At 45.6% G+C, this 22,808-nt stretch overlaps 4 protein-coding genes across 4 annotated transcripts in view; 1 reads left to right on the forward strand and 3 right to left on the reverse strand.

Moving 5' to 3' along the window:
- The window catches only part of LOC306920810 (disintegrin and metalloproteinase domain-containing protein 10-like), a 132,498-nt gene that overhangs the window by 55,224 nt on the left and 54,466 nt on the right, over nt 1-22,808 (reverse strand). Inside the window, 1 exon segment of the mRNA XM_079497722.1 lies at nt 17,071-17,229. Within this exon segment, the coding sequence (XP_079353848.1) occupies nt 17,071-17,229 (159 nt within the window).
- Nucleotides 11,286-11,825, reverse strand: LOC306920816 (large ribosomal subunit protein uL5-like; the record flags this gene model as incomplete). The annotated part of the gene is made up of 1 exon (XM_079497729.1): nt 11,286-11,825. One exon carries the CDS (start codon nt 11,823-11,825, stop codon nt 11,286-11,288), a length of 540 nt encoding a protein of 179 aa, XP_079353855.1.
- LOC306920815 (large ribosomal subunit protein uL10-like) lies at nt 12,334-13,296 on the reverse strand (the record flags this gene model as incomplete). The annotated part of the gene is made up of 1 exon (XM_079497728.1): nt 12,334-13,296. The coding sequence occupies one exon, from the start codon at nt 13,294-13,296 to the stop codon at nt 12,334-12,336; it is 963 nt and encodes a 320-aa protein (XP_079353854.1).
- Nucleotides 15,326-15,810, forward strand: LOC306920817 (large ribosomal subunit protein uL15-like). The gene has a single exon (XM_079497730.1). The coding sequence runs from the start codon at nt 15,342-15,344 to the stop codon at nt 15,786-15,788; it is 447 nt and encodes a 148-aa protein (XP_079353856.1). The 5' UTR covers nt 15,326-15,341; the 3' UTR covers nt 15,789-15,810.

Raw genomic sequence — 22,808 nt, forward strand, 5'->3', positions numbered from 1 at the left:
ATCCTGATTGGATGAAGGCTTTGCCACCCGCCACCAAAACTGAAACTAGGGGTTTTTGACCCCAGGGGCTCACTGGGGACAGGGAGGAACTCCTTGGTCAGCACACTCTATAGTAGGGAGGATTATCCAAATAAAAAATAAAAAAAAGTGATATTTGAATGAAGCAAAATCACTGAATATACCTTTAATGTGGCACGAATCTTTGAATATATATTCTTTCACTGCAAACATTTTTAACTCAACTATTTGCTTCTGGGGGGGGGGGGGGGGGTCCCTGGAACAACATATTTTCAGATGGGGGGGTCGGTGGCCAATTACATATAATTTTTGAGGTCCTAGACGTGAAAAGGTGTAAGAACCATGCACTGACCTCGAAACATAGGATTTATTATTATGATTTTTATTTTTATATTTTATAGTCCTGACTCCTCAGGTCTTAATGGGTTAAGACCTAAGAGTCAAACCATTTCAGACACCATGTGTGTCTCGAGGGCTCAATAAAACAGAGACCTCACTCAGCAGGAAAACACACATAACAAGAGACATTTATATTCTATAATGGGGAGATCATGGAATTGCACGTCAGAATCACTATCGGCAATAATACATGCAATAGGCTGTACTGAATGCCTCGTTGACCTATTCTTATTGTTCCACAATCGTCTAACGTAAAGGGCAACTCACACTGAAAGCTTTTAGTGGAAATCCCAGCAGAATTGCATATGCATGCATATATAGGCTTGTACATCAAACAAACATACACGTTCCATATGGCAGAATGGAAAATAAAGACAAGTAACAATTTAACATGGATAGTTTGATATCAAGGACCACTTTCATATAGACAATTATTTTCATGTACTGATTAATAATGCATTAACCCACAATGTATATGGAAATTTACTCCCTTTATACGTTCATAATGGGGATATTGTTGTCCCGTTTTTTGAAAATGTCATTTGCTTCTTCTCCACTGTATATTTATAAGTAAGTTATTTATAAGTAACTAATTGTTCCTATAAGTAAAAATAATTGTTCCTATTTCATTCACAAAGTTCCTCTGAACTTTGTCAATGAGACGGACACAAAGGTGTGAAAACCCGCTATAATAAAAAAAATAAAAAAGGACCTTTTGATCAGATTTATAAAGACAGACATTTGCCATATTCTGGTTATATAATATAGCCATCCATGTCTCAATCATTGTGGATTGGCCACACCTGGGACAGCCTGCAGTCCTGACACGTACAGTACACGGCACACGACCATTAGGCACCATTAGGTTGTGAATCTTTATTTATAGCCTCCGTACCATTAGTTCAGCACTTTAACCCATTCTGGGCGGAACCCCTGTTGGTGTTTTAAGCATTATGTTATACTTTAGCTATTGAAAAATAGCTAAAGTATCAAGCTAATAGCTTGTAGGACTGCTATTTTTGAAAAATCGTGAAAATGTGTCGCAAATCTTTGCATATATATTCTTTCAGAGCGAACGTTTTTAAACTCAAATCTTTGTTTCTGGGGGGGGGGCTGGAACAACATATTTTGAGATGGAGGTCGGAGGCCAAATACATATCATTTTTGGGGGTCCTTGACATGAAATAGTTTGAGAACCACTGACATAGAAACATAGGTTTTTCAGAAAATTGTCAGGATTTAGAAGACATTTGTAGAATCGTCCTCAGGTCGAAATGGGTCAACACAACAGTACATGCACGAATGCTGCAGCGGCTCCTTCTATTGTTCCATCAATGAGAACAAGAACAGTCTTGATAAACTGAGATACTGACCAGGTTAAGACCAAAGTATACAGAAGTACTTATGTCTCACAACGCATTGCACTGCACATCGGCCATTTTTGGCTAATGTTCCTCCCAGAATATGCATGCTGGTGTTCAAGTTGAGTGGTTAATTCATAATGTATTTTGTACATTTGGGTTATGGGGAGACACCAAATTCCTCTTTTGGGGGTTTGGAGCTGAAGATTCGTAACCCCTGTTCTCTTGCATTGGTAACCCCTGTTCTCTGCATTGGTAACCCCTGTTCTCTGCATTGGTAACCCCTGTTCTCTGCATTGGTATAACCCCTGTTCTCTGCATTGGTATAACCCCTGTTCTCTGCATTGGTAACCCCTGTTCTCTGCATTGGTAACCCCTGTTCTCTGCATTGGTATAACCCCTGTTCTCTGCATTGGTAACCCCTGTTCTCTGCATTGGTAACCCCTGTTCTCTGCATTGGTAACCCCTGTTCTCTGCATTGGTATAACCCCTGTTCTCTGCATTGGTAACCCCTGTTCTCTGCATTGGTAACCCCTGTTCTCTGCATTGGTATAACCCCTGTTCTCTGCATTGGTAACCCGTGTTCTCTGCATTGGTAACCCCTGTTCTCTGCATTGGTAACCCCTGTTCTCTGCATTGGTAACCCCTGTTCTCTGCATTGGTAACCCATGTTCTCTTGCACAACTTGATGAGAGGTGGTGTTTATGTAGTGATGCGTACGTCGTAGTACATTCTATGTGCAGCACGCATGTGCATTAATATTGGCCTGTTGACTTCAGCTTGGCAGCTGCTTTGAGAAGGGCAATGCTGGCACAGCAACATTAAGGGTCCATTGCTTTGATGGAAAAGGTCTATATATAGAACTAAAAGGGGGGCAGAGGACCTGCTCCCATATGGCACCCAACGTGCGCACGGTGCTGAGGAGAGGACTGCTTTTGCACAGTGGTTTCCTTGCTTTAACCCATTTAGGCCCGACAATTGTCTGAAAACCCTCAGGGTTCTATATCAGTGGTGCTCAATATTTCATGTCAAGGACCCCAAAAATGATATGTATTTGGCCACCAACCCCCATCTCAAAATATGTTGTTTCAAGGACCCCCCAGAAGCTAATATTTGAGTTAAAAATGTTCGCTCTGAAAGAATATATATTCGAAGATTTGCTCCACATTTTCATGATTTAAAAAAAATAGCAGACCTACAAGCTCGTAGCGCGGCACTCAGAGCTTGTAGATCTGCTATTTTTCAATAGCTAAAGTATAATATAATCCTTAAAACACCAAAAGGGGTTCCCGCCCAGAATGGTTTAATCGCGGAGAAGCTCGTGCGTGAGGCTCTATGAGAATGCATCTGATATCTGCAAGGCCCTATGGATATATCAGCTCATTGTGTGTGTGTCTTTTTTAATTATCTTGGCAGTGGCACAAATCAAACCTGCCTGTGACTTGTAGCGTGAAATCTGAACCTGAGTGGGTAATCCTAAAACCTGGCGGCTGGTGAGGTTCTATTTTCTGCTGCGAGCGACTACTGTACACACGCCAGGGCTGTACTATGTATGTCCTCCATGGTTCCCAGCCTGGGAAGACCACAGGGGTGGTGTGAGGTGAGGAGGCCTTGTCTGTTTGGGGATACGCCAACATTTTCACCCATTAAGCCCTGGGGTTGATTAAAAAACAAACGGAAAAAAAAGTCCCAAATTATGTATTTGGCCGCCGACCCCATGTCAAAAGATTTAGTTCCAGGGACCCAGAAGCAAAGATTTGAGTTAAAACGTTTTAACTCAAATCTTTGGGATTTGGCCACCAAGGCGGGATCAAGGCAGCACTGTGTATGCCTTGATCCCGCCTCTAGCTGCCGCTGATTGGCCAGGCCGTTTGGTGGCCGGAGCATCAAGTCTGCCTGAGAGTTCCCAGATGGGAGCAGGAAGGGGGAACCCAGTGTACTCTCTGCTGCCCCATCTGGCGGAGTCAGGTTATTGCTGCTCCTCCTAGAGCAACAACAACAAAAGCTATGGGGAGGACTACACTTCCTGGTTAGTCAGGGGCAGAGCCATCTAATAGAAGAGTTAGGACATTGAGGGGGAAGAAACCGAGCGCTCGAGCGCTGTTCATGCAGCCCTGAACTGAGTTGGAAACACATTGTTTTCAACGGGGGCGGCGCAAATAAGAGCTATTTTAAACATGTGTGCAACATGACAACTGTTTTAAAGTATTGTACAGTAACAACTAAAGTCCCTTTAATGTTTATGTTGTACTATTACTACAAAATAATCTAAAATAAAGGGATTTAAAGATCATTAAAGCTGGGCTGTTGCCTGGGTCCAATGCATTTATGCCTACTTCCGGTCCAGGACTGGTCCCAGTTGGTTGTCCCCATTCTCAATAGAAGTCTATGTAGGAGAGCCGCCATTGGACTGAAGCCTTAGAGTATATATGAATAGAGACGGCACCCGGATGAAACCCTGAGGCGAAATGGACATAGTGGCCGAATTTGATATTGCAGTGTGGGCCCAAACACATGAACGCGCTGGTCCGTTGACTATCATTGTGCACGTTCACGATGACACGTGAACACTGAATGCCTGCAATGATAGTCAGCGGCAGCGCGTTCATGTGTTTGGGCCCAATCCATCCCAGAATGCACAGTGAAATCGCCTCATGCGCTTTTGAGCAACTTAATGCAAGTGGATGGGAGGAGAACTCGGGTGCCGTCTCTATTCATATGTACTCTAAGACTGAAGCCCCATGAAGTGAACGCAGTTTGCGTAACTCTGTCTATATCTAAGGCTCTGGTCAGGGGACCCTTCTTCTCCTTTGGTTTTTCACACATTGTTCTGGCACTGGCGCCATGATTTCCCCTAGAGGGCTGCTGGGATGGATTGTGTTAAGACGTGTTGGCCTGTGTCACGCCCTTCCCCCTCCATTCAGAGGCTCGCTACATTCTCTGCCACGTCTGGGAGCCGAGAAGGAAGCGTGGGATAAATACATGGTGCAGCTTCAGAGAAGTGTCAACATCACTGCTCTCATTCTCCATCCACTGGTGCCATGGTGGTAATTATGTGTTTCCTTTAAGCCATTCTGGGCGGGAACCGCTTTTGGTTCTGTTATAATTATGCTATTGAAAAAAAGCAGATCTACAAGCTCATAGCACGCCACTCGGTGGCGCGTTATGAGCTTGTAGGTCTGCTATTTTTGAAAAATCGTGAAAATGTGGCGCAAATTTGGAATATATATTTTTAACTCAAATATTTGCTTCTCCCTGGAACAACATTTTCAGATGGGGGTCGGCGGCCAATTACAGTACATATAATTTTTGGGGTCCTTGACATGAAATATTGAGCACCACTGATACAGAAACATAGGTATTTAAAAAAAACTATCAATTTCGACATCAGGCCAAAATGGGTTAAATATACAGCACAAGGATGTCTGCCATCCCTCAGTTCATAGCCCACAGGTTGCATATCCTTAAAGGGGGAATACCACTATTTTTCAACATTGAACTACAGTATGCTATTAATATCCCCCCCCCCTCCTGTGTACTCGACAGAGACATCTAGAATGACACAGATGCTGTCCAGGATTTAAGGGTTTTTTCCAGCCCTCATGAACATTAAAAATGGAGAACATGCGCTGCTCCCGTGCCTGCGGTTATGGTTAGGTTAGGGTTTGAGGTAGGTTGTCGTTCTAATGACTGTCTGACCAATAGGGTTTGAGGTAGGTTGTCGTTCTAATGACTGTCTGACCAATAGGGTTTGAGGTAGGTTGTCGTTCTAATGACTGTCTGACCAATAGGGTTTGAGGTAGGTTGTCGTTCTAATGACTGTCTGACCAATAGGGTTTGAGGTAGGTTGTCGTTCTAATGACTGTCTGACCAATAGGGTTTGAGGTAGGTTGTCTTTCTAATGACTGTCGGACCAATAGTATGTCAGAACTAAATCCTGTACCCTACTTGACAGAGTACATTTCCCAGAAAAATGTTCTTTGGAAAATCTATATCGATCTTGATCAGTTCTTTGAGGATATTTTACGTCGACATTCGTGAGACTGGGTCTATAACTCCGGGAATGTACAAATGGAACCAAATAAACCCTTATGGGTCCATTTGGTTCCATTTGTACACTCTCAAGAGTTAAACTACCACTGGGGGGGTTAGTATATATTGGGGTGTCGACCCAGAGACGAAAGGTAATAAAATGGGGGTCTGTGGTCTCATGCATAGTCGTCACTGTCGGGCAGAAACCTCTTATCTCCATATTTTATATTTTTTTGTGTTTTTCGTAAAGTAATTTATCGCCATTCAAATGTGTCCTGTACGCACTCATAACACTGCGGGACCGGTCAGTTTAAAAAAAATCACACCCGTGTGAACTGAGTGCAGGTGTAAGGTCTTATATAGCCTGATCAGCTGTGGTCTGACGTAATGTCTGACGTAATGAAATCACACCCGGGTGAACTGGGTGACCGTAGCAACCATGCTCATTTTTTGGTACGGACAGACAGACAGACAGACAGACAGACAGACAGACACGTAAACTAACAAAGCCAGTCGTAGGAGTGGTTTACACCACTCAAAAAAAACGCCTGGGCTGTGGCTCAGCGGTCCAGGCACCTTGGCCGGTAGTCCGAGTCTGGCAGTGTGCCGCGGGTTCGACTCCCGATCCCGACGGCCTTTACTGCATGTCACTCCCCCATCTATCTCCCCCATTTCCTGTCAGCCTACTGTCTGTCCCTCTATAAAAAATATAAAATAAAGGTGAAAGCTGCAAAAAAAACATTTAAAGAAAAAACGCCGAAAATGTTCTACCCATTACTGGCTGTCTGAATTAAAATACATGGTCGGTCGGTCTGTGGACGCAACATGGCTCGCGTCCCTACGTGTTTTTTTTTTTTAAAGGGGGGCCTCAGAGAATGGTCCCGTGATTGGTCAGTCAGTCAGTCAGGGGACTGACAATGTGTTTTCAACGTGTTACACAGAATGCACTCATTGTTCCTGAGCAGTGGATGAATGAATGGCCTCTCATTCAAATGCTAATCATAAAGAAGGGGCCGTTGGTAAATGGGGGGAGGGGTACGAGTCAGAAATGTTGAGCTTGTCTATTTTTCATTTTGTTCAATAATAAGTCCGTCTTTATCATCTTGTCTGGTTTGCTACCGGCAGCATCATCAAAGCATAGGACGGCGGAGGGACATCTGTGATTAGGAGAGGAGTCGCCATCAGCTTGTCATTGGATTGGATCCAGTGACTATACCAGTGGTGGAAAAAGTAAAAGTAAAAGTACCAATACTGCAATTTAGAACTACTTTGTTACAAGTAAAAGTATGGAATTGAAAATGTACTTGAGTAAAAGTACCAAAGTATCGGCATCAAAATGTACTTAAAGTACTAAAACTAAAAGTACTCATATTGAAGAATGTCCCATTTCACAAGTTCAAAATGTGTACAAAATCTATTGAAAATAGCCGATCTACAAGCTCACAATGATGCATTGTGAGCTTGTAGATCGGCTATTTTCAAATGGCCGAAATGTATAGGGCTGAAGAGGTTAATGTATGTTTTCTAATCAAAATTTAAATCTCCAAAGTAACTAGTAACTAAAGTTTTCAAATGATTGTAGTGAAGTAAAAGTACAAATTTTGGCTCTGAGATGTAGTGGAGTAGAAGTAAAAGTATTGGAAATTGGAAATACTCAAGTAAAGTACAAATACCTCAAAATTGTACATAAGTAAAAGTACTGTTACTTTCCACCACTGTTCTCCATATATGGAGATATTGGACTAGCCCGTTGTGCTATATGACATAATGATATGTCTAGTATGCTGATCCCTATATTGGGTCCGGGCTGACCTAGTGTGACATCAGATCCATGTGGTGGAACCCACATGGATCTACCACTCGTTACAAAGCCAAAGTGAGTAATGTAGTAAGAGAGTGGCGACACGCTTTGATCCCGCCACAAAGCGGGGTGCTATATGGGCTATAGTTCAAAGATTAAATTCCAATTGGCAATAAATGGAGAATTTTACGTCATAGCATCTGAGCAAATAGGCTTAGTGTATTTTTGTCCTACACAAACATTAAATTCCCATTGAAGAGCGCTTCAATATTATATATTATATATATATTATATTTGGTCTTTTTCTGCCTTTATTTGATAGCGTAAAGCAGTCTTTTTTTTAACGTTCTGTTTATAATTTTTTTTGTTTTTCTTTACAAATGCAGAAATAAATTGAGAAATATATAGCGTAAGTAGTCTGAAAGGAAATGGAGAGAGAGAGAGATGGGGAGTGACACGCAGCCAAGGTCGTTGGGCTGGGGACTCGAACCCGTGACACACCGTCAGGCTGGATTAGCAGCCTAGGTGACTAGACGTCTACGCCAGCCGTCCGGGACAAAAACAAAAGGGTAGCAGATCTACAAGCTCATCGCGTGGCACGAAGTTACGCACTATAATAGCTAGTAGAATAAAGTGGTTAAAATGACCCCTAGGGGTCAGTGCTTGAATCCCACTTTGAGAACCACCGACAGGGACGTGCACACACAGACATCAAAGGGGGCTTGAGGCCCTGCCCTTTTACCAGTCTGTAAAACAACTGCCCTTTCCAGACCATGAATGTAGCATTTACTATAGTGAAAGGAATGCAAATGCCTTCCTCTCCTTTCCATGCCATGCCGGAAGGCAGCATTCAGGAGAATTGCTTTTATCCGAAGTCTCCTGAACTTGAACACAGCATTTTGCGTTGGAACAAATTTCTTTAGAAATCCATGCCGTATACACCGCATCCTTATTGCGAACGCAGTGAGCATTTACTATGAGACCCAGCAGATCATGTCTGTCTGTCTGTGTGTGTGTGTGTCACGCTGTAACACCACCCGCCCACCACCAGAGGGCGCAGCTGTATCACACACAAAAACACACACACACATGCACACACACACACACACACACACACACACACACACAAAACTTAACTTAAAAAAAAACTTAACTTAAAAAAAAAACTTAAAAAGGAAAAACTTAAAAAAAAACTTAACTTAAAAAAAACTTAACTTAAAAAAAGACTTTAAAAGGAAAAACTTAAAAAAAACGTAACTTAAAAAAAACCTTAAAAAATGACGTAATTTATTCTAATTGTTTTTGCAATTTACGAGCTGCGTTCGCTTCCCGCGTTCGCGCGTCTTACTTGTAACTAGAGTGGTGGGTCGTGGGTCGTGCTCCGAAAAAAGCTAATCTACAAGCTCTCAACGTGCCACAGCGTTGTGAGCTTGTGGATCTGCTATTTTGGCTATTTTTTGGTCCAAAAGTGATTTTAGCCCCTGCCCCTCTAACACTCTCCAACGTCCCTGACCACCAGATAGACTCAACGTCCCTGACCACCAGATAGACTCCAACGTCCCTGACCACCAGATAGACTCCAACGTCCCTGACCACCAGATAGACTCCAACGTCCCTGACCACCAGATAGACTCCAACGTCCCTGACCACCAGATAGACTCCAACGTCCCTGACCACCAGATAGACTCCAACGTCCCTGACCACCAGATAGACTCCAACGTCCCTGACCAGCAGATAGACTCCAACGTCCCTGACCAGCAGATAGACTCCAACGTCCCTGACCAGCAGATAGACTCAACGTCCCTGACCACCAGATAGACTCCAACGTCCCTGACCACCAGACAGACTCCAACGTCCCCGACCACCAGACAGACTCCAACGTCCCCGACCACCAGACAGACTCCAACGTCCCCGACCACCAGACAGACTCCAACGTTCCCGACCACCAGACAGACTCCAACGTCCCCGACCACCAGACAGACTCCAACGTCCCCGACCACCAGATAGACTCCAACGTCCCCGACCACCAGATAGACTCCAACGTCCCTGACCACCAGATAGACTCCAACGTCCCTGACCACCAGATAGACTCCAACGTCCCTGACCACCAGATAGACTCCAACGTCCCTGACCACCAGATAGACTCCAACGTCCCTGACCACCAGATAGACTCCAACGTCCCTGACCACCAGATAGACTCCAACGTCCCTGACCACCAGATAGACTCCAACGTCCCTGACCAGCAGATAGACTCCAATGTCCCTGACCAGCAGATAGACTCCAACGTCCCTGACCAGCAGATAGACTCCAACGTCCCTGACCACCAGATAGACTCCAACGTCCCTGACCACCAGATAGACTCCAACGTCCCTGACCACCAGATAGACTCCAACGTCCCTGACCACCAGATAGACTCCAACGTCCCTGACCACCAGATAGACTCCAACGTCCCTGACCACCAGATAGACTCCAACGTCCCTGACCACCAGATAGACTCCAACGTCCCTGACCACCAGATAGACTCCAACGTCCCTGACCACCAGATAGACTCCAACGTCCCTGAGCACCAGATAGACTCCAGCGTCCCTGACCAGCAGATAGACTCCAACGTCCCTGACCAGCAGATAGACTCAACGTCCCTGACCACCAGATAGACTCAACGTCCCTGACCACCAGATAGACTCCAACGTCCCCGACCACCAGATAGACTCCAACGTCCCCGACCACCAGATAGACTCCAACGTCCCCGACCACCAGATAGACTCCAACGTCCCCGACCACCATCCAACGTCCCCGACCACCAGATAGACTCCAACGTCCCCGACCACCAGATAGACTCCAACGTCCCCGACCACCAGATAGACTCCAACGTCCCCGACCACCAGATAGACTCCAACGTCCCCGACCACCAGATAGACTCCAACGTCCCCGACCACCAGATAGACTCCAACGTCCCCGACCACCAGATAGACTCCAACGTCCCCGACCACCAGATAGACTCCAACGTCCCTGACCACCAGATCGACTCCAACGTCCCTGACCACCAGATAGACTCCAACGTCCCTGACCACCAGATAGACTCCAACGTCCCTGACCACCAGATAGACTCCAACGTCCCTGACCACCAGATAGACTCCAACGTCCCTGACCACCAGATAGACTCCAACGTCCCTGACCACCAGATAGACTCCAACGTCCCTGACCACCAGATAGACTCTCCAACGTCCCTGACCACCAGATAGACTCTCCAACGTCCCTGACCACCAGATAGACTCCAACGTCCCTGACCACCACATAGACTCAACGTTTGAAAGCATGTTCTCACATCTTTAGGGTGCCAGGAATGGCTTCAGACTGTCCAACTGGAACAGGAATGGCTTCAGACTGTCCAACTAGAACAGTAATCCCCCATGAGGGGAATCTCGTTATAGGTTTATTCTCCTTTTTTGGGGGCATTATTTCCTTTCTTTCTTTCTTTTTTCTTTCAGGAAGGATGACGCCATCATTTTTCATCCTTCCTTGTTTTTTTTCCAAGAAGGATGACACCATTATTTCTCTGCTTCTTCCAAGAGTGGAATCTGGTTATAGGTTTATTCTCCTTTTTTATTTTATTATTTTTTTTTGTGGGGGGGTTTGTAAAAAGAAAAGTCAAAAAGGTGGTCTTTCTTCTTTTTTTACTTTCCAGGCAGGATAACGCCATCATATTTCTGCTGGAACCAGCGTATAGACTCCTCCTTGCAGATACGGTGCTGGGAACCCACACGGCCTCCTTTCCGCTTCTTCTCGGCGACGTTGTAGCCGGGCCTGCCCAGGACCACGTAGAAGTCCAGTCCGTAGATGCCGATGCCGGGGTCGTACTTGATGCCCAGGTCGATGTGCTCCTGGACGCCGAAGCCGAAGTTCCCCGTGTCGGAGAAGTTGTGCCTCTTCAGCTCGTACTCGCGCACCTTCAGCCCCTTCTCCAGGATCTCCTCGGCCTTGGCGCCGCGCACCGTGCAGTGCACGGCGATCTTCTCGTTCCTGCGGATGCCGAAGGAGCGCACGGTGTAGCGGGCCTTGGAGGTGACGGGCGCCTGTCCCGTCAGCTGCTGCAGGACGGCGGTGGCGCGGGTCAGCCGGTCCCCGCTCTCGCCCACGCAGATGTTCAGGCAGAGCTTCTGAATGCGGAGCTCTTTCATGGGGTTCTCCTTCTCCTTCTCGCCCTGGTCCGTCATGGTCCGATCGCTCAAAGGTTTATTGGTTTCCTCGACTGTTCCCTGCCTGGTACGATCTGTTCATCCGTATGAAAGGTTCCAGTATTTATGCATTGGGGAGGGGGAGAAAACATCATCAGGTGACATCACCCTCCGCCCGCGGTCACACGGGTGACCTTCTGTTCGGGCTCAGCTTGATCCTTCGTAAATGCCCTGACACCACCCACAAAAAGATCATAATTGAACAAAAAAATAAACATTAGAACTGGGGACGCCCCACCCTGACAAGCACCTGGAATTGTAGCAGTTGAGGCGTTAAATTTAGCTCGACTCGGTTCCACAAATATTGTGAGAATAGCCAAGCTTGCAGATAGTCTATTCTCACAATTCCTTACCTCTTTCTGATAATATTTCACAATTTGGCTTTTTTTTGTGTTATCTTTTTAGCCTTCCTGTGCCTCGTGCCATTTACATTTCTGACAAGTATAAAGAATATATATATATTTAAAAAAAAGAGAAACGTGTGAATTTAGTCGAACAGACCCAGGCCCATGTCTTCATCGGACTCCTCGAACTCCTCGTTCACCTTGGTGTTCTCCACAGCAGCAGCAGCAGGAGCGGCGGCGGAAGCTTCAGGCGCCTCATCCGCACCCGGAGCCGCTGCAAAGGCGCTGGGGTCGGCCAGGTACTCCTTCAGCCTGTCCGCCAGGGGGAAGGAGCAGTCCGTCGTCTCCAAGGCCACGGCCAGGACCCTCTTGTAGGCGTTGACCACCGAGTGGGGCACGGAGGCCAGCGTCGGGTAGCCGATCTCCAGGCAGACGCTGGCGACGTTCCTCACGCCCTCCAGGAAGCGGGCGTGCAGCGTCTCGCTGGTGATGTCCAGCACGTTGGGGTCGTAGACGCTGCCGTTGTCGTACACCTGCTGGACGACCAGGCCGTACGTGAAGGGCGAGATGTTGAGCATGTTGAGCAGCGTGGCCTCGCTGGCGCCCACCCGGCTGCCGGACTTGACCAGGCCCACGTCGCTGGTGATCTCGATGGTGCCCCTGGAGATCTTGGTGGTGATCCCCAGGGCCTGGAAGAAGCTGGTCTTCTCGGGACCCAGGCCCGTGTTCTGGGCCGGCACGGTCACGTCGCAGGGGGCGAGGGCGCCGGCGCGGGCCGCCGCCGGCACCTTGTTGGTCAGCAGCATGTCCCGGACTTCGGTGAGGTCCTCCTGGGTGAAGACGAAGCCGACATTCCCCTTGAGGTGGCCCAGCAGCTTCTCCCAGGCCGGCTTGTGCACCAGCTGGTCGCGGATGGCCTTGCGCATCATGGTGTTCTTGCCCATGAGCACCACGGCCTTGTCCCGCAGGCTCCTGCGGATGGTCTGCATCTGCTTGGAGCCCACGTTGTCGCAGCCCACGATGAAGCATTTGGGGTTGTCGTTGAGCAGCTCGACGAGCTTGGTGAAGTAGCTGGCCTTCCAGGCCTTTCTGTCTTCCCTGGGCATCTTTGCAGTGCTTCACGGATCGCTTCTTATTAAAAAACGGTTTAAAGACAATGTTGTTCACTCACGTTGGGTTTGCGCGCAACTAAGAAACACGTCTACGTCAGTTCATATATATATATACCCTTTTTGTGCCCGTCATTGATGTCATCTCAATGTTTGTCTTTCAACGATGCTTGTTTAAAGATGGAGTGCCACAATTTTTGTGTTTTTCCAGTTTTTCATGTGTCTATGAGGTGACAGTACCTCATTAGACACCCTGGAGTCGTTTTTATGTGCAATGGTGTATTAACTTTGTATTTAGGGTTTCTTCCTGGAGGCTGAACCCTTGACTGTCAAACGGGCCAATGAAATAAACAGTAATATAGTGACATCACACTATCAGCCCCTCCCATAACCCCTCCCCCTTTATCATACAACAACAGCTGTGGGTGCGGCTTCAGTTCAGGTGGATCACCACCAATCACCACCCACCAGGCAAACCAGGCATACTTAATGAACTGGTGGGCGTGTCCACATAAAAGCATGATTTTAACAAATACTGTACACTTTGTGGAAAAAGTTCTTCGTCCTTATATTATAATAATAGCCTACCTGATTAGGGTGGAACAAAATTGTGGCACTCCATCTTTAAGAAAACGCCATAGACAATAACGAGATGTTTTGAGGACTAAAACAAACATTAGCAACCATTGCTTAAACAAACATTATGTATGTATGATGATAAGAGCGCCCCTCACTTCACATGGGTGTGATTTGTTTCTCAGCCTATGATTACATTTACAAATCCCAACGTTTTTTGAAGGGCGCTATCCCCTCCTATATCGCACTTTTAGTGTATGTTCACAAACTTTGTCCTTCACAAACATTAAATTCCCATTGACAATAATGCAGAATGTTACGGCATGGTGTCTGAGCAAATAGGCAGTGTGTCTATTTTATGCCATGATGATGTACGATGATAAGAGTGCCCCTCACTTCACACAGGTGTTTTTTTGAACAACATTTGAACAACATGTAATGTCTTTGTCATGGTCCTTCAAAAGTGTATTAAAAGGTTTTAACAGAAAAAGAGAGGGGGCGGGATTAGTGGACCTGTAACAAAGACTATCACTTCCATTCATATTATCGGAGCTGGGAGAGTTGCTCATTGGATATTTAGTCTCCATATATGGGGATATTCGACTAGCACGTTGGGCTATATGACATATGATAATGTCTAGCATGACAATCCCTATATTTGGCCCTGGCTGACCTAGTGCTGATATCAGATCGATGTGGTAGAACCCATATATGGATAGATCTGATTGGCTTAACCCATTCTGGGCGGGAACCCCTTTTGGTGTTTTAAGCATTATGTTATGCTTTAGCTTTTCAAAAATAGCAGATCTACAAGCTCGTAGCTCGTAGATCTGCTATTTTTGAAAAATCGTGAAAATGTTGCGCAAATTTGGAATATATATTCTTTCAGACCGAACATTTTTTACTCAAAACTTTTCTACGGGAGGGTCGCTGAAACATCATATTTTGAGATTGGGGGGTGGCAGCCAATTACATATAATTTTGGGGGTCCTTGACATGAAAATGTTTGAGAAAACTGTCAGGATTTAGAAGACATGTAGTCCTCAGGTCTAAATGGGTTAAGGTGTGTTCAGACATGGCTGGTTAGAGCGGCGCGATTACATACAAAGTCAATGCAAAGACGAGAAGTTGCGCGAGCGCTGCAAACAGGCGCAGCGCGACCTGGCGCAGCACAAACGGAAGAACTGAGGCGAATATTTAAATTCAAGTCTGAACGCACCTTAAGTCATCATCGTGACAAAGCATAGTTTGGTCGGATAATATATAACAGGGGTCTGCTCAAGGGTAAGGCAGTTAATCATCCTGGTTTAAGTTCTAATCGGCGGGTTCTAACTATTGCAACTAGCAATAGAGCTTTGAGCTATTTTATAGGACCGTTACATCACAGCCCACAGGAAAATCAGAGCACTTGTTTGAGCCAAATTATTCAGAAAACCCAAGACCGCCTCTTTCAACTCTCCTCCAAGATGCCTACCAAGAAGACCAAGACCAGGAAACTCCGAGGGCACGTCAGCCACGGACATGGTCGCGTTGGCAAGCACCGAAAGCACCCTGGAGGTCGTGGTAATGCTGGTGGCATGCATCACCACAGGATCAACTTCGATAAATACCATCCTGGGTACTTTGGTAAGGTGGGTATGAGACACTACCACTTGAAGAAGAACACAAAGCATTGCCCCACCATCAACCTGGACAAGTTGTGGACTCTGGTGAGCGAGCAGACTAGGCTCAACTACGCCGCCAAGCCGGAAGGCGCTGCGCCCATCATCGATGCCGTCCGCGCTGGTTACTACAAAATCCTGGGGAAAGGTAAGCTGCCCAAGCAGCCAGTGATCGTCAAGGCCAAGTTCTTCAGCAGAAAGGCAGAGGACAAGATCAAGGCAGTCGGAGGAGCATGCGTGCTGATGGCATAGTGTTTTTTTTCCAGAATAAAGTTGTTTGACAAAAAAAGAAGAAAACCACAGACCACATAAAATCTACTGAATGTTCAAAGTTCAGATTGTTTGGGTGCAATTGAGGGTATAGAAAACCGTAAAAAACTAAAACAAGAAAAATTACAATTATTTTTGTATGTCACCAGACCTTTAAGGTCAATGTTTTTGGACCGCAGGCCAGACATTGAGAAACGGTGTTAATTCACAGCACCACCTCTCAACGACATCCATCCGCCTGACCATCTGCCCTTTTATCCTAAACACTGTTTAGGAGAGCAGCGCTCTTCTTCCTTCGGTGATTAGTGCTGTAACACAGAACATATGGGCATGTGTGTGTGTGCGTGCGTGCGTGTGTGTGTGTGTGTGTGTGTGTGTGTGTGTGTGTGTGTGTGTGTGTGTGTGTGTGTGTGTGTGTGTGTGCGTGCGCGCCATGTGCTCATGTTGTGCATGCTTTCACATGCACAACATGCCAGAGAAATGCAGGCGTGCTGAGCATGCCATGGATGAGTCACTAATTAATAGAGGGTATGCGCGTGACATCATCATCAAACCAGGAAGTTATGCGGGAACGCCTACTGAGTGCCAAAAAACTACTTTCTGGCCTTGACAGTCCATACATCCACACAGAAAAGTCCAATATGATTGCATTAAACTACGTTAAACGATGTTAAACTCACTTTGCTACTCGATTTGCCATTCACTTTATGCATGTTCCCTACTATTAACACCCAGACAGAAAGCAACAGCTAACGATGTCCCGCCAATATTGACTAATTCTCAATTGGTTTTCTGGCTTTGCTCGTCATTTTCTGAATTTCCCCGCCGTCCACTTCCTGTATAAACGCGGTCTTTCAAACCAATTTTTCTCAGAATCTAGGCTGCATCCGCGGTGATTCAACAGAACGCGGACGCTCTGGGCTCATTTCAGATGTTTTCTCTGCATCCGAAGAGAAATAAAGTTCTGTTAGACGGATTTAAGAAATGGGCGATTTCACTCCCTGATTTTTTTGCAGGGGAACGGAAAGTGAAAGTGCTTCACAATAAAAGCTTTGTGCATCCGGCTGGCACTCAACCGGCTATAGCGGCGGCAAACCCAACGTGTTAAGTAAATTAGTACTAAAGTTACGTTCAACCACTGCACATCTTTAATACATTCTGGGTGGGAACCCCTTTTGGTGTTTTAAGCGTTATCTTATGCTTTAGCTGTTGAAAAATCAGGTCTAAATGGATTAATGATTCCAATGAGACGATTGTAACTCACTCATGGCGTCCTCGTGGTAGATGACAGAGTGATAGGGAACGCTCCGCTCTTTGAAGTAGCGCTCAGACGGCTCCACGTAGAACGTGCCCTGATGCGTCTGGATGAAGCCCTCAAAGCGCCCGGCGACCACCGAGCCGTGGGTGAGGGTGCCCTTTTCACCTAAACAGAACACATATGAATGATAATAAAAATATTAATAATTGTAATCCTACTATAAATGCGCCACGTCTCGGCATACGTGCGACCCACCGACTTCACATTCGAAACACACGTTCCACACCCCCACAGGGAGTCCAGTGCCAGGTATCGAGTCGGTCGGACCCACGGTTCTCCAGAATCACCACAAAAGGCTCTGGCCAGGCTCTGCCAGTGGGCCTAATGAGGCCAACTCCTTTCACCTGTGCACCTGTTTCTAGCCTCTGCCTCAGCCAATTGAGGCTCAACCAATCAGGCTCTGCCAGTGGGCCAAATTGATAGCCAAGTACACTTTTCAGTTTGCAGTCTTCACACTTACACAGATCTCCACAAGGGACACCGGCTGACAGTTAAAACGGGTGCTATGGCAACGTATATGCGGTGTCACTGAGCAGTATGGATGGGAGGGTTGAGGGTTTTCTTTCTCTTTGTCTTTTTGATTTTTTTCTTTCCTTTTTATTGTTTTCTATAAAAGAAAAATCACACCCGTGTGAACTGAGTGGTGTAAGGTCTTATATAACCTGTCTGACGTAATGAAATCATGTCTGACGTAATGAAATCACACCCGGGTGAACATAGCAACCATGCTCATTTTTTCTGCACAGACTAACAAAACCAGTTGTAGGAGTGGTTTACACCACTCAATAACAAAGCCAGTTGTAGGAGTGGTTTACACCACTCAATAACAAAGCCAGTTGTAGGAGTGGTTTACACCACTCAATAATGAAATCACACCCGGGTGAACAGGGTGAACATAGCAACCATGCTCATTTTTTCTGCACAGACTAACAAAGCCAGTTGTAGGAGTGGTTTACACCACTCAAAAATGTATTTCATATTGTTCGTGTAACAATTTATAATCTGTTCTCAATAAAAACCTATTTGACAAAAAAAAGAAAAAAGAAAACCACAGATCTAGTACAGTAGGTACAGTAGGGCGATAATTTACGGAAAAACACAAACAGTTTTAAAAACAGCAACAATATACATTTGAATGAAATAAATGTAATTGATTATAATAAAAAACACATTTGATAACCTGTTCAAAAAGAGAATAATTGAACATAAAAAAATGTGCTTTTCGATCAATGAAAAATTGCAAACAATAGAATAACCGCTAAGAAAATAATCGATAGTTGCAGCCTGACTAATGAACAAGGACATGTTGCTTGTGGTCTAAAGGAATGATTTTCATATCGTTATCATTTACATGATTTCTACATGATTTCTGTGGCGTACAATTTCAGGGAAGCTACAATACGAGTCGAGACAGGATCCTTGGAAGAAGAAGTCTCCCACGTAAGATTTATCTGCACGGGCACAGCACTGAAGAAATGGAAATCCTGGAACATCAAAACAATGTGTGTTCATTATGCTGTGGTTTTATTTCCCCCACGAGAGCAAGCGTTTCCAGGAGAAGGCAATCCAGGGAAGAAACTCCAACGTAGGACTATAGGGACAATCTGCAGCCATGAGATGACAAACTACTACTACTACAAAAAAAAGGCAGATTGGTGAATGAAGTGACGAGGAAAGTGGCTTCCCAGGCCCTGGATAGAGGAAGCCACAGGAAACTGCGTTTTATCTTCTCCTCCAGAAGGAAGAAATGCTTCTGACTGTCTGTTGTCTCGTGGATCTTTTCCTGAGGGATCACTTGGCCCGGGTCCAACCCAGCAAAAAGCATAAAGCCTCTAGTCCTGCCTGGCTATCTTATAGAGGTTCGGTGGTGGTGCTGTTCTTTTTCCAGAGGCAAACGGCCCAGTTCAGTCTGCTAAGAGGCAGTCTGTTCCCACCTCCACAGAGATAAGCCAGCGCAACAGAACAGCAGCATGCATTTCGTCTCCGTCGGGTGAAAACCTCATATATTATTATGTCCTCCAAAAACGGATTGCTTTTCCAGGATTCCAATTCGAAAAAAACGGCAAAAGCAGCCGATGCCGTTTCGATGCTTTTGTGCACCGCTGATCAAGTAGGGGTTAATGTACGAAAGAAATAAACACAAAAAAAAGTTTAAAAACAAAAACAAAGACAGCGACGATTTGTTTTTTTTCCGCCCACAGAACAAGCGTCTCTCTTTATTCTCTCGTGGAAAACGACAGCACTTAGTTCCATATTCTTCTGCAAATATCCTGAGTTTGAAGAGTGGATAAAATAAGGGGTAATAAGGTGGTAATACATCGTCGTTGTCAGGCAGAATCCTTGTATCTCCATATTACTTTTTGTGGTGCTAGCGCCACTCCGATGTGTCTATGTATGCATACATACGTACGTGTATGTGTACGTATGTCATACGTGCTGCAAGTGCTGCAACACCTAAAGTGGCCAGTAGAGCGAGCGCGCGCATGCACGCACACACCAGGGAGGAGTACAGTACAGTACAGTACAGTACACAGTACGGTACAGTACAGTACAGTACAGTACAGTACAGTACAGTACAGTACAGTACAGTACAGTACAGTACAGTACAGTACAGTACAGTACAGTACAGTACCACTCACTTCAGACCGGTCTGAATTTTTCATAAATGAATGTCCTACTGTACATACAGTGTCACACCTACCTACAGTGTTACTAAAAAGCATCAAAAGTAGCAGATCTACAAACCCAAAACGCGGCGTGAAATGACACAGCGTGAGCTTGTACATTTGCTACGTTTGCTGCTGTTGACTTGTGGGGGGGGGGGGGACTAGGGGGGTCCCTGGAACAGATTGGAGTGGGTTGGGGGCCAATTACATAATTCCCGTTCCCCACCGTATTTCCTGAAAAGTCATTTCGGACATACAAGGTTTCTGCTCGGCAACTGGTGACTCGTCGCTGCCCAGCTGTGTCATCCGATGGGGATAAAACTTAGAGCTGTGGCCATTCATCTTTACTTTGAGAGTGAACCGTTTTTAAAAAAAACTCTTTTCAGTGCTAGAAAGATGGCCCCCTTTGCAGCTCGGTGTATTGCTCAATTAATTGCAAATGTGGCACACCTGTGGTTCAGCCAGCCAGATGATAAGTAAAAAAAAAAAGTGTCACACGTAGGCGGAATATTTGCTAGTGTTTTCATGTTTCAATAAGGCCCTTTGCACAGGAGGGAGCATGTGCTTATACGTACATAGATAGATGCTTTATTGTCCTTGCGGAAATACAATTTGTACCAAGCAGCCATCAGGATAGTCAAGTGATACATAACATTCACAACACATAAATACACAATACATTGACAATAATACACAGCTGCTCTCTTGCAGAGAGCAAACTAGAAAAGGCTATCCACCCACCCCTCATACATAATAATAATAATAATAATAATAATAATAATAATAATAATAATAGCTCAGATTTATATAGCGCTTATCTAAGTACCCAAATCGCTTTACATAAAACGGTAGGAACAGCTTTAATAAAAAAAAAAAAAAAAAAAGGAAAGTAAAATGTCAGTGCTAGGTTAAAAACATCTTAACCAGACCTCAGCTGGGGAAGGCTATCTTGAAGAGGTGGGTTTTGAGAGAGGTTTGAAGGAGAGGAGGGAGTGAGCAACTCTGAGATGATTGGGGAGTTCATTCCAGAGGTTGGGGGCAGAGACATAGAAGGCCATGTCCCCCCAGGTGCGGTACTTGGCCTTGCGGACCCTCAGGAGGTTGGCTTAACTGGACCTGAGGGGGCGGGAGGGGGCGTCCCCATCAATGACTATTTTCTGGTGACTGTGCATGAGCACTATAGTCCTAAAAGCAAATATTACCACCTTCGTTTTCAGCAAACTCACTCCACTGTTCCTCCAGTTTATCTCATCATCCTCAAAGGGAACAAGAATAGCTGTGTCGTTGGCGAATGTAACATTACAGGTGTTATTGTAAAATTTTGATTTTAGTTTTAGTCATATTCTCTTGAATAGTTTTCATTTACATCACATTTTAGTCACCTGGAATATCTTAGTCTAGTTTTAGTCGACTAAATATCATATTTTAGTCAACTGAATCTACAGTTGATTGTCGACTAAAATGTGTTTTGGCGGGCCTTGATGCCGTCATAATGACTGTTTTTACCCTTGCTGAAAAAAGCCGATCTACAAGCTCACTGTGAGCTTGTATCTTACAAAATGTAATGTAAATGCTAATTAAGTAACACTGTAGGGCAGTGATTTTTAACCAGCGGTCCGGGGACCACCAGTGGTCCTTGTCCCCAGCTAAATGATGGAGAGTTGGTAACCAAATGGACCCTTATAGATCTTTAACTCTTGAGTGTAAAATGAAACACTCTCAAGAGTTAAATTATCAAGTAGAAGAATTGTTTGGTTTTTTTATAAACGTTTGCCTGTTATCTCTCATAAGGTACCAACATCAATACAGCGTGGAACTGTGGACAAAATCTTTTTTTTAAGTGGCATTTCTTCCTCTGCCTAGTGGGAATGTGCGTGCACAATTTCATGGAAATCGCACGCTGTGTTCATGATTTGAGGCATTTTGTTCAAAACGGACCAATCCTGCAAACTTTGGAAGGCAATCTTAGCCAATGGGGATGGAATATGGGGACACGGGCAGATCCGTGTTGATCACATGACTATAGATATAGTGTATACCGATTTGCGAGATGTATGGATGAAATGTGGATGCGGAATGTACAGAATGTGTTTTGCTAATGGGCCTCATGGTGGCTCTATACTATAACAGGCCGTTGTGGAAAAATGTGGGGCAGAGGCTCGTCGTTGGCATCCAGGGAGTGTGTGTGTGTGTGTGCACAGTTTGGCATCTGTGCCAGAGATTAGCTGTACGCAGACGGACGGACACACGGACGGAGTGCAAAACATACTCTCCCCATGCCTTCAGCTGGTGGAGAATGGACCTCGGTATGAAAAGGGTTGAAAACCGTTGCTGACTGTAGGGGGATGGAGATGGGATCCCAGGCCTTAATAACATGGGCACACAGGTCTCTGTTGTAGGGGGATGGAGATGGGATCCCAAGCCTTAACAACATGGGCACACAGGTCTCTGTTGTAGGGGGGTGGAGATGGGATCCCAGGCCTTAATAACATGGGCACACAGGTCTCTGTTGTAGGGGGATGGAGATGGGATCCCAGGCCTTAATAACATGGGCACACAGGTCTCTGTTGTAGGGGGATGGAGATGGGATCCCAGGCCTTAATAACATGGGCACACAGGTCTCTGTTGTAGGGGGATGGAGATGGGATCCCAAGCCTTAACAACATGGGCACACAGGTCTCTGTTGTAGGGGGGTGGAGATGGGATCCCAGGCCTTAATAACATGGGCACACAGGTCTCTGTTGTAGGGGGATGGAGATGGGATCCCAGGCCTTAATAACATGGGCACACAGGTCTCTGTTGTAGGGGGATGGAGATGGGATCCCAGGCCTTAACAACATGGGCACACAGGTCTCTGTTGTAGGGGGATGGAGATGGGATCCCAAGCCTTAACAACATGGGCACACAGGTCTCTGTTGTAGGGGGATGGAGATGGGATCCCAGGCCTTAACAACATGGGCACACTGGTCTCTGTTGTAGGGGGATGGAGATGGGATCCCAGGCCTTAACAACATGGGC

Source organism: Electrona antarctica, assembly GCF_951216825.1.
Source record: "Electrona antarctica genome assembly, chromosome: 3".
NCBI classification, from domain to species: domain Eukaryota; kingdom Metazoa; phylum Chordata; class Actinopteri; order Myctophiformes; family Myctophidae; genus Electrona; species Electrona antarctica.

What these genes read in the sequence shown, in the direction of transcription:
- LOC306920817 (XM_079497730.1), top strand. Translation starts at nt 15,342, where the DNA reads ATGCCTACCAAGAAGACCAAGACCAGGAAACTCCGAGGGCACGTCAGC.